The sequence below is a fragment of the Patiria miniata genome, unplaced genomic scaffold, assembly GCF_015706575.1.
Source record: "Patiria miniata isolate m_02_andy unplaced genomic scaffold, ASM1570657v1 HiC_scaffold_3, whole genome shotgun sequence".
In the NCBI taxonomy this organism is placed as follows: Eukaryota; Metazoa; Echinodermata; class Asteroidea; order Valvatida; family Asterinidae; genus Patiria; species Patiria miniata.
In genome coordinates this window covers 17,487,517-17,498,678 of record NW_024037069.1, presented here as the reverse complement: position 1 = coordinate 17,498,678, position 11,162 = coordinate 17,487,517, and the positions used below count along the sequence as shown (strand labels likewise).

Sequence of the window (11,162 nt, the reverse complement as noted above, 5' to 3'; positions counted from 1 at the left end):
AGTACTTTTTCTAGTCACAAATACGAAACTTTGCATCTAAATTTTTTGTCAATTTTCAATAAAAAGGAAAAGCAGTCAATATTTTGACCAAGTTGTTGTAGAGTATATATTTATATTCCCCCACAATTTTTGACCAGGGGGGATGGCTATTGAATCATCTCTCCTCCCCCCCCCCCCGCTTTTTCGTGAAAAGAATCTGCGAAAAAAATGCGGATTTCGAGGTATTTTTCTAACTTCCCAACTTACTACAATGTATTAAATAGCAATGAAAAATGGAAACAAAAAGTACAAAATGCGCCGTTTTGAAGTTAGCTCGAGTATACATAAAAATGTCAATTTGCCTCATAAACAGCGTCCCCTAGTGCAATGTGTTGGTCAGCTCCCCCCCCCCCCCCCCCCCCCCCGCTTTTCGATTTGAAAATTAGCTACTGCCATAATCAGGGTTCGACCTTAACTTTTTTGTTCACTAGCCAGCCGGGCTACTGAAACAGACTCTTAACTAGCCCGCGGGCATTTTCATTTTTCAATGAAAATAACTCCTTCAAGTTTGTTAAAAAAATTGTCCGTTCCAAAAGACATTTTTGTCTCCTGTTTAAGTTTTTACCCATTGACCGCCACATAATTATTTCACAACTTGTCATTCTTGAATAAGTGATCGAGTTCCATGAGTCCACACGAAACCTTTCGGAAGGGAGAGGTCAATTTTGGCACGATATGTCTCTTTCACATCATGCGATTTTTCAGTTTCCACGCAATGCAATTCCAATTTCAAAAACCTTGACTTTTTCACGTTAATTTTCCTTTTTCGAGGGCCCCTGGTGCGCACCACCAGGGGTCAAAATGTCAGGCTCTATACACGTTTTACATGTATTCACATTGTTGTTTATGCTGTTATAATAATAATAATAATGTATTAATTTATATAGCGCAAATTCTATAAAAATATATGAGACACTCTATAAAAGAAAACAAAAACATGCGGGCTAGTGAAAATGCCCGCTGGCTAGTTAAGAGTCTGTTTCAGTAGCCAGGCTGGCTAGTGAACAAAAAAGTTAAGGTCGAACCCTGCCCTAAATTCTGAAAAGTAGGGTCGTAATGTATTATGGCTTGCGTCACTCATACTTTCTTTTCGTTTGTTTGTTTGTTTGTATAGTTTGTTTGTATTGTGTCAGCTCAGCGTGTCATATGAACGTGATTGTCAAAGTTTATCTACGTCATGGACGGATAGAAAATAAAGGTTTCTTTAAAAAAATAAAGTAGGCCAAATGCATGTAATTCCAGCACGACGTTAAGTGGCTCACAGATAATATTTCAAAACTGTTCCAACACCTCTGGTGGTCGCATGTACATGTACATGTTATTAGCGGATTTAGAGGGGGGTTTGGGTTGGGTTGCAGCCCCCAACGGCGGATCCGGGGAGCAAACGCGGGCAGGATGCCCGCCCCCTCCCCCCAAAAAACTGTTTTGTTATTTTTTTTTTAAGTGACGTTGCAAAAATGGCAACCACTGGTACACCATGCACCCACAAAATTCAACAAAAGCAAGACACCCCCCCCCTTTGCTTTTCGTATTTAATTTGTGGCGGAACATTTTGGACCCACTTTTTCTAGAAACAAAGAAAACAAAATTGCCCCCCCCCAAAAAAAAGTTGCTCTGGATCCAACCTTGCACCCCCCCCCCTTCCCGTATAGCCGCTGACTAATGTTTTCAAACTATAGGAAATTGGGCCCAAAAATAATACATGGAATACTAAAGTTCCTAAATGTTTTCTTAAATTGTCTTAGAATGTAGTCTGAGCATCACCCGTTGTCGATGTCCAACGGAGCGCTCTCCATAACCAACGTCTGATATAATTATGTGAGCAGTGCATATTTATGCGACGCCCCGCGCCAGCCAATCGGAGTCGGCTTCAGAAATTGTGACGTCGTTGCGATCAAAAAATGTTGAATAAGCTGTTGAATGGTCAATTTGGCTCCATGTTTTTGTAATACAACAGCGGATTAGGGAGAGCTGCCAGCAGGCGCCCGCTGAATGTCAAGAGTCTCGAGGTCAAGACGAAGTCTTGTTGTGCATAATTAATCGCTGAATCTGCTCCTATATCAGATGCTTGCTGTGCAAGAGGATTTTCCATAGACTACGAAAAATCATCGTAGATTTCAACATTTTCTGGGGGGGGGGCATGTCCCTCCCCCCCCAGCATATAAACAAATTAATTTGGTCTTGCACTAATTTGTTTTGGGGAAAAAATTACATTTTTGCTCTTGTACGAAAGAAGGATGTTTGAATTAATTCCGCTTTGGCTTTCCATACTGATCAGTCAACGTAAGTGCCCTATAAACATCCACATTAGCATATCCCCAGGATGTTGAGATACACATCACGGAAAATACTTTCTGTTATCCTTTTATTTTCCTCACACATTTATTCTTTCAATTTCGCAAAAGCGAAAGCGGAGCGAATTTAATATCAGTTGAAGTTTCATTTCGTCGCTCGCCGTTACCATGTAGGCCTAATGATTTCAATTCGCACTGAAATACGTGATCGTTCACTGTTCTAATTATCACTAAGGCATGCGCAATACAGCCAATGAGTTCGTATTTCATAGAGTCCACACTTCACACCATACCGGCCCTCAGTCGGTGTTTGGTCGCAAAGGTGTTACAAAAGATGAGGCGCTAACATTGCTGCACATAATCGTATTGCCTTTTGCTGGGTGTACATGTATCTGCGGCATCCATGAACAAGAAAGCTGCTCTCACTGATTATCAGATCAGACCGGACAAATTCAAGCAAGGCTTTATGAGTTTGAATAACACATCGTCGATCATGAACGTCACCACCGTGCAACCGGCTACCCTTAGCCAATCTCTCTACCCGTACAATGCCCGCATCGGCGTGGCCTGTGTGTGGATCGTAGCCGCGGTCCTTGGACTCGTTGGGAACAGCCTCGTGATCTGGTCGGTCGTCCTGTCCAAGAAACTCCGCACGGTAACCAACGCCTTCGTGGTCAACCTCAGCCTGGCCGATTTCTGGACAAGTTTGTCTTACCCGTGGCAGGCCGTCGCCATACTGAGCCACGGGTCCTGGCCGTTAGCTACAGAGGTCCCATGCTACATCGCGGCTGTGCAGTTTTACACCGGCCTTGGTGCAAGCCTTTACTCATTGGCGGTGATAGCCTTCAATCGCTTCATGCTGGTCACTCAGAAAACTGAAACATACAGTCGTTGGTACTCTCCGAGAAAAGTCTCCGCCATGATCGCTGCGACTTGGGTCATGCCGTCGATCGTGTTCTTCTTGCCGCCGATTATCGTCATTGGCGACTTCGGTTACGATACTCAGGACAACACGTGTTCAGACAAGGATAGTCATCCCCGCGGCCAAGAGTACAACCTGGCTCAATCTCTTGGTCTGTTCCCGGTCCCTATGCTCATCATCATCAGCTCCTACACGGCACTCTACATTCATCTCAAACGTCACTTCAGGAAGCAGAAGAGGAGGCGCGCCCAACAGAGGAGCCCGTCTCAGGATGTTGATGGGGGAACTGTTGGCGAGTCGACCGTCAGTTTCACCGTCGTAAGCGAGTCCACAGCGATGCCAACCAACAGCGTTGCCAAAAGCAACCGGCGAGCAATCAGCCGTCAGCAACTTGCTATTACCAAGAATCTCTTCGTGGTGTTCTTCATCTTCTTCTTGTTGATGTCCCCTTATTTCATCTCTCTGGCTGTACCAAGCAGTCGTAAGTTTGCTCTCTATGGGGCAACCATCTCTATATTGAATAGCTGTGTAAACCCCATCATCTACACGGCAAAGCATCCTCAGTTCAAGTTGGTGCTTCGACAGATCCTTCGCTGCCGCTACTCGCAGATACCCGAACCATCTGACTGGCTAAAATCTGTCTTGTCTCGTCAGAGAAAGTAGTAACAACGGAGGATGAAACGTGGGTATATTATGAGCCCTTTTATTTTGACCAGCTGTTGGCTTCGTCGGTAGAAGTTAAACTTGTTCATTGAGAAAAGGTCAATCTGTGTTGCAGTGCAACGGAGATAGTTGCAATGCAACGAAGATGTCTTTTACCGTACGTATTTTTGTCAGCACTTAAGATATGAAACGTAAAATTAGTATGGTAAAAAATTGTCTCAGGCTAAGCCCACGTTAACGTGACATGGCTCTGGCAAACCAAAATAATTGTAAGTCTTAACGTCTTTGGTATGAACACCAAATGAGTTAAATGAAAATGTGCACAATCACCTGTAAATGAGACTATTTACATGTAAACGGCAAGCCTACAATCCTGGTCAAATCTCGCTGGGCCCCCAACCCCCCGGCGGGGTCTACCCGATGGTCCCCAATATCTATTTTCCCGAAATCCTTAGGATTAGGGTTGGGGTTATAGGGTTAGGGTTAGTGCTTAGGGTAAGGATTTCGGGGAACATCGGTATTGCAATGGGAACATAGGTATTGGGGAACATATGCACCTCCCCCCTCCCCCGGCCCCCGCTCAATGTTGTCTCTCATTTCGCGGTGTGTGCCCCATCAGCTGGAGAGAACAACTTTGACCGGGGGAGTGGGTGACCGTTGGAGGCTAGTGTCCCAACCATTTTGGCCGGGATTGAAGCTGGTAAAAATATAATCCCAAACTGCACAAAATTATATTCGATTGTTCTTGAATGGCTAATAAAAAAAATTAGTAGAATAAGCTATACTGATAACGGGGTGAAAATAGGTAGTGGTTTAATTCACAAATGCAAGTCAGTCAGTCAATGACGGGGAGTCAGTCAGTGAGTCAACAGAGCATGAAAGTACGCCATTTTGTCTTTGAGCTTCCGTACCCCTCCCTGACCCCAAGGGCGGATCCAGAACACAATTTTTCCGGGGGGGGGGGGCAAAAAATTGTGTTTCCCAAAAAGTGGGTAAAAAAATTACGGCGTGGGGTTCGGGGCCCACTTAAGGGCCCCGAATTTTTTTGGGATTCTCGATGCTCTGTGGTGCGATCTGAGGCAATTTCTGACCACTTTAGCCAATGGTTTTTGAGGAAAAGATGGTGGTGTACTCATTGCCTGCCTTTATTGCGACGTCACATAAAAAAAAATTGGTTTCTTTTTTTTGGGGGGGGGGGCATGGCCCCCTTTGCCCCCCGCCCGTGCTTGACCCTTCAATGCGCATTTTACACGGGTTGCCGTTTCTCTTGCTATAATGTTTGACAAAATGATTTCTAACCGTAATCACCCCCGAGAAACATTAATAGGAAAAGGAAAAAATGACAAGAATTAATCAGTTGTGGCTGAGTAAAAACGAATTTTGACCTTTTCCATCCGAATTTTCGTACCTACAATCCCGGCCAAAATGGTTGGGACACGTCCACACATGCCCTCCCCCGCCCCCCCCCCCCCCCCCGCTCCCCCGGTCAATGTTGTCATCTCGCGCTTGAGCACAGACCTCGCAATGAGAGACAACACTGGCTGGGGCAGGGGTTGGGGGCCCAGCGAGTTTTGGCCGGGATTGTATAGATTTGTACAGTGCTTTGTACTTTGATATAGATTTACCTGGCTATTTTAAAACGTTTATCATTCGAATTCACCGTTTTTAATACTCAAATTCGATAGCATCAAAACGAATTTGGTGCTGGCACCTAGTGCACAGTATAGGGCCTACGGAACACTGGTGCCTATAGGGCCTACGAAACACTTCATCCGGGCCTGTTGCACCTGAAGCTTATTAAGCTGAGATTGGAACATAGCACTCGACTGATGTCCGCATAGAAGGGGGGAGTTTGCTTAAGATCGAGAGCGAAGAGGAAATGGGCGCCGTCTAAATAACACACAAAAATACGTTACGCAACTATAATTGAGCTATACCTTCGCTCTACAACGGAAAGGACAAAATAACCCGTCAGCAATTGAAACTATCTACGACCCGATCTTAAGAATACAATGAATGGTTTTTAGCTTTAAACTCAAACGTAACTGTAACTAGTGAAATAGCCTAGTGGTTAAATTGCTCACCCACGAGTGGAGAATCGGAGGTTCGAATCCTGCGTGTGCGATTTTTAGTTTTTTAACACGCGCTGTCCGACACTATCTATAAAGGGTTTAGTGTTCCTTCCTAAAATACCAACGGTACCTTAGCTTAATATACCCCAAACGCGAATCAGTACAACTCCCCTGCATGGTTACACGTTACAATGCACTGTGCAACACAACCTGTAATCAGAAGTGATTACTCACCTGCATTCTATTGTCAATTCAATTGGTGTTAATTGTTCAACTTTATTAAACTGCTCATTATGCAGCCTTTTGCGGGAGAGCTATCGATTCACTTCTGTCAGCGTGCGTCTTTTGTGTATTAAAACAGAGGGCACATACATGACTAACATACAGGAGCTATGGAAAGAAATCCCATAATTCACATCCGCCTACATTACAAAACCAAAGAGCAAAATGTTTTTGTAAAAGATTTAGTAGATCTATTTCTAAAAATTAAGGGAAACGACTGGGCTTAGACATACTGACACAAGTCGTTCATTATTTTTAATCCCAAATCGCATAAACAGGGGACCAACATTTTTGTTTGGCTTCCCCCCCCCAAAAAAAAACACCATGTGTTCTGGATCCGCCCTTGATGGGCGCTAGTAATCAGTGGTGCGCGCGTGTATATGACGTTTTTACTGCATCTTCTGCATCTTCTTGCTGTTGATGTCCCCTTATTTCATCTCTCTGGCCGTACCAAGCGGTCGTAATTTTGCTCTCTACGGACTAACCATCAGTATCGTAAATAGCTGCGTTAACCCCATCATCTATACGATTAACCACCCTCATTTTAAGGGAGTGCTCCGGAGCATCCTTCGATGCCGCTACTCTAAGATACCTCAACCATCCGACTGGCTGAAAACTGTGATGTCCCGGAGGAAGTGAGCTCGAGGTATCGCCAATTATGTTGCGAGGTACTCTTTAAATTCCAAAGAGTGAAATTAGGGACTAGACGGTTTAGGGAGAAAATCACTCTCATTTAAGATTGAAAGAGTCTGAAAAAAGAACCACTTCAATTGAAGCTCGAGTAAAAACTCGCTCTTTAGGATTGAAGGAATTTCACTCTAAAACGTCTAGTCCCTAGTGGGAGTGAATCTTCACCCGAATGGAGTGAATTTTCACTCTTTGGAATTTAGGAAGTAACACAACCGAATAGGTAAAGCTTTTTTGAGCTCATCTCGATTGCAGGTCTTTTCTTTCCTACAACCACGTACAGCCACTTGATAAAAACTCTAAGTTGGTGCCAATATAACATTACGTGGATGTGATTTCTAAGACACACACTCGTCAGTACATGGCAATTTAAACCCAAATGCTATAGATGTATTTAAGCACGTACAAAATTTCACTTTGAAATGAGATGTACACTTTGGCATCATAGTTGCGAATCTATTTTACACGGACTTTGAACGCACTTGGCCATATTTATAAACACCTTTTTGTGTACCGAACGGCAAAAAAATGAAGAAGGAGATCGGGTGGTTGTTGGAAATAGTTCTTTTTGAGATGGAAAACGTTGTTCAACGTAAGACCATTTCTATTTTTTTCGATGAGATATTAATGAAATAAGGACACTTTTAATGTACATACAAACATTCAGGAGCTTAAGATTTTTCAATTAAGAACGTGGAACATTATGATGAAGGAACAAAAGGATGTTAGCAACCATGCTTATTCATGCCACATCTTCCTTCCTTCACGGTTTGCAAGCCCGGTCTTCGAGGAGTTATTGAAACGTATACCTCTTAATCAATATCTGTTACTATCATCTTCCCACTTGGGGGATGGGCGCTTCTTGGAACATTGACAGTGACACTGTATCACTTTATGTATATGCTGTTAACTGCGTGCAAGAACATGCATGTATTGTCTTATCGCCTCAAATATATAGAATTGAACTAGAATTGACTTGAGAAGGCAGAGGATGTAATGTTGTGACGCCGCATACTGAGTAGCATTCGGTGCAGATCCTCCTTATTCGGATCCTGTGAACTAGTACCGTACCGTAGGTCTACACGTATGTCTCGATCTTGCATGTAAGTCCCGTGACTAGACGTTTAAGGTTGCAGACCAGTAAATTGGTCCGAAATTGCCTACGCCGGCCAAATCACGATTTGCATGCCCTCATAATCTTCAGTATTTGAGCATGCTGTGGGTCATGAACTTGAGGGTTTGTAAAACAAATATGGGTGAAAGCCGTGCACAGGACGGTGAGCTTGTAGTTCCGTTCAATTTGGATGAAATTGGGGCCCTTAATGCGCTCTATTTTGCAATGGAGTGTAGGCATCGTTTTTCAGATGGCGATGGGCTTTAGGACTATTTTCAGGGGTGCATCTTCGGATGGAAATTTCTCCTAAAAGTCATCAGTTGACCCCCCGAAAATTGAAAAGAAAATGAAAGATGATGAAATAAGCTTTAATTTGATGTGTGTCCCAAACACCTTGGAGAGTTGTAAATATTTTCCCCGAATTTCTGAATTGGGAGCATTTACCATTGGGGTCTATGGAAGTTTATTTACTGGTCTGCAACCTTAAGGAATGTTCGCCATTTTGAATCTCACACTGATCCACTTCTCGGGAGGGATCCCTATGATCCATGATCCAGATCAGTATCCGAGGGAAACAAACAAAGAATTCCTGGATCCAGATCAGCAACTTGGCAAGACAGACAGGACCTTGGCCCATCATGCCTTTGCAAAACATTTTTATGTAGATTAGTTTTCGCTCACGAACCATCACTCAACTTGGGCTAGAAAATGTGACTCAATGAAAATGACGTCCCGAACATCCCTTCCGTGTATTATAATCTGAAATTATTTGTACACCTATACTTTACCAAGTGTTGTAATGTTTACAAACTTAGTTAAAACAGTTTGATTCGTTAATACAATAGTCAAAAGATGTCTCTTTAATAGCTTGTGTGAGTGTGATATTCATCTTGTGGAAAAAACACTTCAGAAGGATATTTATACCAGACAAAAAGTAAATGTAAACATTGATGTCCGTGTTCATATTTGTACAGGCAAGTGCAGTTACAGGAAATGGTGTAATTAAAAAATACGTCGCTGTAGGGAAATCCCCGTATATTAAGGATTTTCTTTTGAGGCATGCACGGATCACGCGTTATAAGGTATACACGGATCTCGCTATGAGGCGTGTGACGTATCTTTTTACATAAAAGACAGCAACACCCACTCTGATATTCAGTGTACAGAAAACAATCGGCCGTACTATAGCGCATACAATTATACATACACGTCTACCATCATGAACGCAACCACTGTAATACCGGTAACTGCAAGCCCACCTCTGTACTCATACCAAGCCCGCATCGGCTTGGCCTGTGTGTGGATCTTAGCCGCGGTCCTTGGACTTGTTGGGAACAGCCTCGTGATCTGGTCGGTCGTCCTGTCCAAGAAACTCCGCACGGTGACCAACGCCTTCGTGGTCAACCTCAGCCTGGTCGATTTCTGGACGAGTCTGTCTTACCCGTGGCAGGCCGTCGCCATACTGAGCCACGGGTCCTGGCCGTTAGCTACAGAGGTCCCATGCTACATAGCTGCTGTGCAGTTTTACACTGGTCTTGGTGGAAGCCTTTATTCATTGGCGGCGATAGCCTTTAATCGCTTCATGCTGGTCACCCAGAAAACTGAAACATACAGTCGTTGGTACTCCCCGGGAAAAGTCTCCGTCATGATCGCTGCGACTTGGGTCATCCCTTCGATCGTGTTCTTCTTGCCGCCAATCCTTGGCATTGGCGACTTTGGTTACGATCCTCAAGACAACACGTGTTCAGACAAGGATGGCCATCCCCGCGGCCAAGAGTACAACCTGGCTCAATCTCTTGGTCTCTACCCAATCCCAATGCTTATCATCGTCAGTTCCTACACGGCCCTCTACATCCATCTCAAACGTCACTTCAGGAAGCAGAAGAGGAGACGCGCCCAACAGGGAAGCCCGTCTCAGGATGTTGATGGGGGAACAGTTGGAGAGTCGACCGTCAGTTTCACCGTCGTGAGCGAGTCATCACCGGTGCCTGCCAACGACATGACTAAAGGCATCCGGCGAGAAATCAGCCGTCAACAGCTTGCTATCACCAAGAATCTCTTCATGGTGTTTTTCATCTTCTTCTTGTTGATGTCTCCATATTTCATCTCTCTGGCTATACCAAGCAGTGGCGCGTTTGCTCTCTACGGGGCAACCATCAGTATGCTGAATAGCTGTGTAAACCCCATTATCTACACGGCAAAGCATCCTCAGTTCAAGTTGGTGCTTCGAAAGATCCTTCGCTGTCGCTACTCTCAGATACCTGAACCATCTGACTGGCTGAAATCCATCTTGTCTCGGCGGAAGTAAACAGGTTTTTCATACACAGAATGTTTTTGAGTTGAACCCTTTTGTTACTTTTTATGGAGGGAAGGTGTTTCAGTTTTGCAACTGATTGGCAGTGATGTTTTAGCACCAGAGGAAGCTGGTTGCGTCTTATTATATGCATAATTACTTTACGATGAATTTAAAGTGTTCATGAGATGAATTATTGTTTATAGGAACGCATTTTGTGCAGCTTTTTACTACTCATAAATGTATGAAAACTATTTGACATCCCTTTTTGGTTAATTTTATTAACCTTTAAACATTCAGTTAACTGTTCAGTTAAGGATTTCTGTTCGAATTGTTAACCCAAACATCTGCCCATTGAAACCATTTGTGAGAACAGTTGCTCATTGGTTTACTTTATGTACTGCCATCTACTGACACCACAACAAATCACCGAACAAAGAATATGTACGACAACAACATATCCCGAATTCTGACGACTTTTGGTGCAGAAATAGCTGTAACATTGAGGTTTCTGCCTGAAGTGACATCACACATTTGCTCATGAATATGGAAATTCACATTAGCATTGAAACAAAAAAAAAGGCACCAAAATAGCCTTGAAAATGGCATAACAAAAATTGAAAATAGGGTTGCATGGGATACAAAGGTGCATTTTCAAGGATTGCATTGAAAAAAAAATACATTGCATGACCCTTTAAAGACATCATACTTCTGGAAATGTTAGCCTCTCGAATAACCATGTAATTTCCGGGCAGCCTGTGTTTAAACTGTGTGTAACGTATAGATCTGCATATCG

The 11,162-nt window shown here is 43.6% G+C and overlaps 2 protein-coding genes across 2 annotated transcripts; both read left to right on the top strand.

The window, feature by feature from the left end:
* Window positions 1–2,736: 2,736 nt before the first annotated feature.
* On the top strand, window positions 2,737–4,030 carry LOC119736519 (protein trapped in endoderm-1-like). The gene has a single exon (XM_038210531.1). The coding sequence runs from the start codon at window positions 2,737–2,739 to the stop codon at window positions 3,916–3,918; it is 1,182 nt and encodes a 393-aa protein (XP_038066459.1). The 3' UTR covers window positions 3,919–4,030.
* A 4,584-nt stretch (window positions 4,031–8,614) lies between these two features.
* LOC119736517 (protein trapped in endoderm-1-like) lies at window positions 8,615–10,892 on the top strand. Its single transcript, XM_038210530.1, has 2 exons — window positions 8,615–8,684; window positions 9,156–10,892. Exons 1-2 carry the CDS (start codon window positions 8,615–8,617, stop codon window positions 10,379–10,381), a joined length of 1,296 nt encoding a protein of 431 aa, XP_038066458.1. The 3' UTR covers window positions 10,382–10,892.
* The last annotated feature ends 270 nt before the right edge of the window (window positions 10,893–11,162 follow it).

Excerpts from the sequence above, each read along its gene's own strand:
- LOC119736519 (XM_038210531.1), top strand. The coding sequence starts at position 2,737 with ATGAACAAGAAAGCTGCTCTCACTGATTATCAGATCAGACCGGACAAA.
- LOC119736517 (XM_038210530.1), top strand. The coding sequence starts at position 8,615 with ATGATCCATGATCCAGATCAGTATCCGAGGGAAACAAACAAAGAATTC. Across the intron at positions 8,685-9,155 it reads GGATCCAGATCAGCAACTTG|GTATACACGGATCTCGCTAT; the intron begins GCAAGACAGACA and ends ACGCGTTATAAG.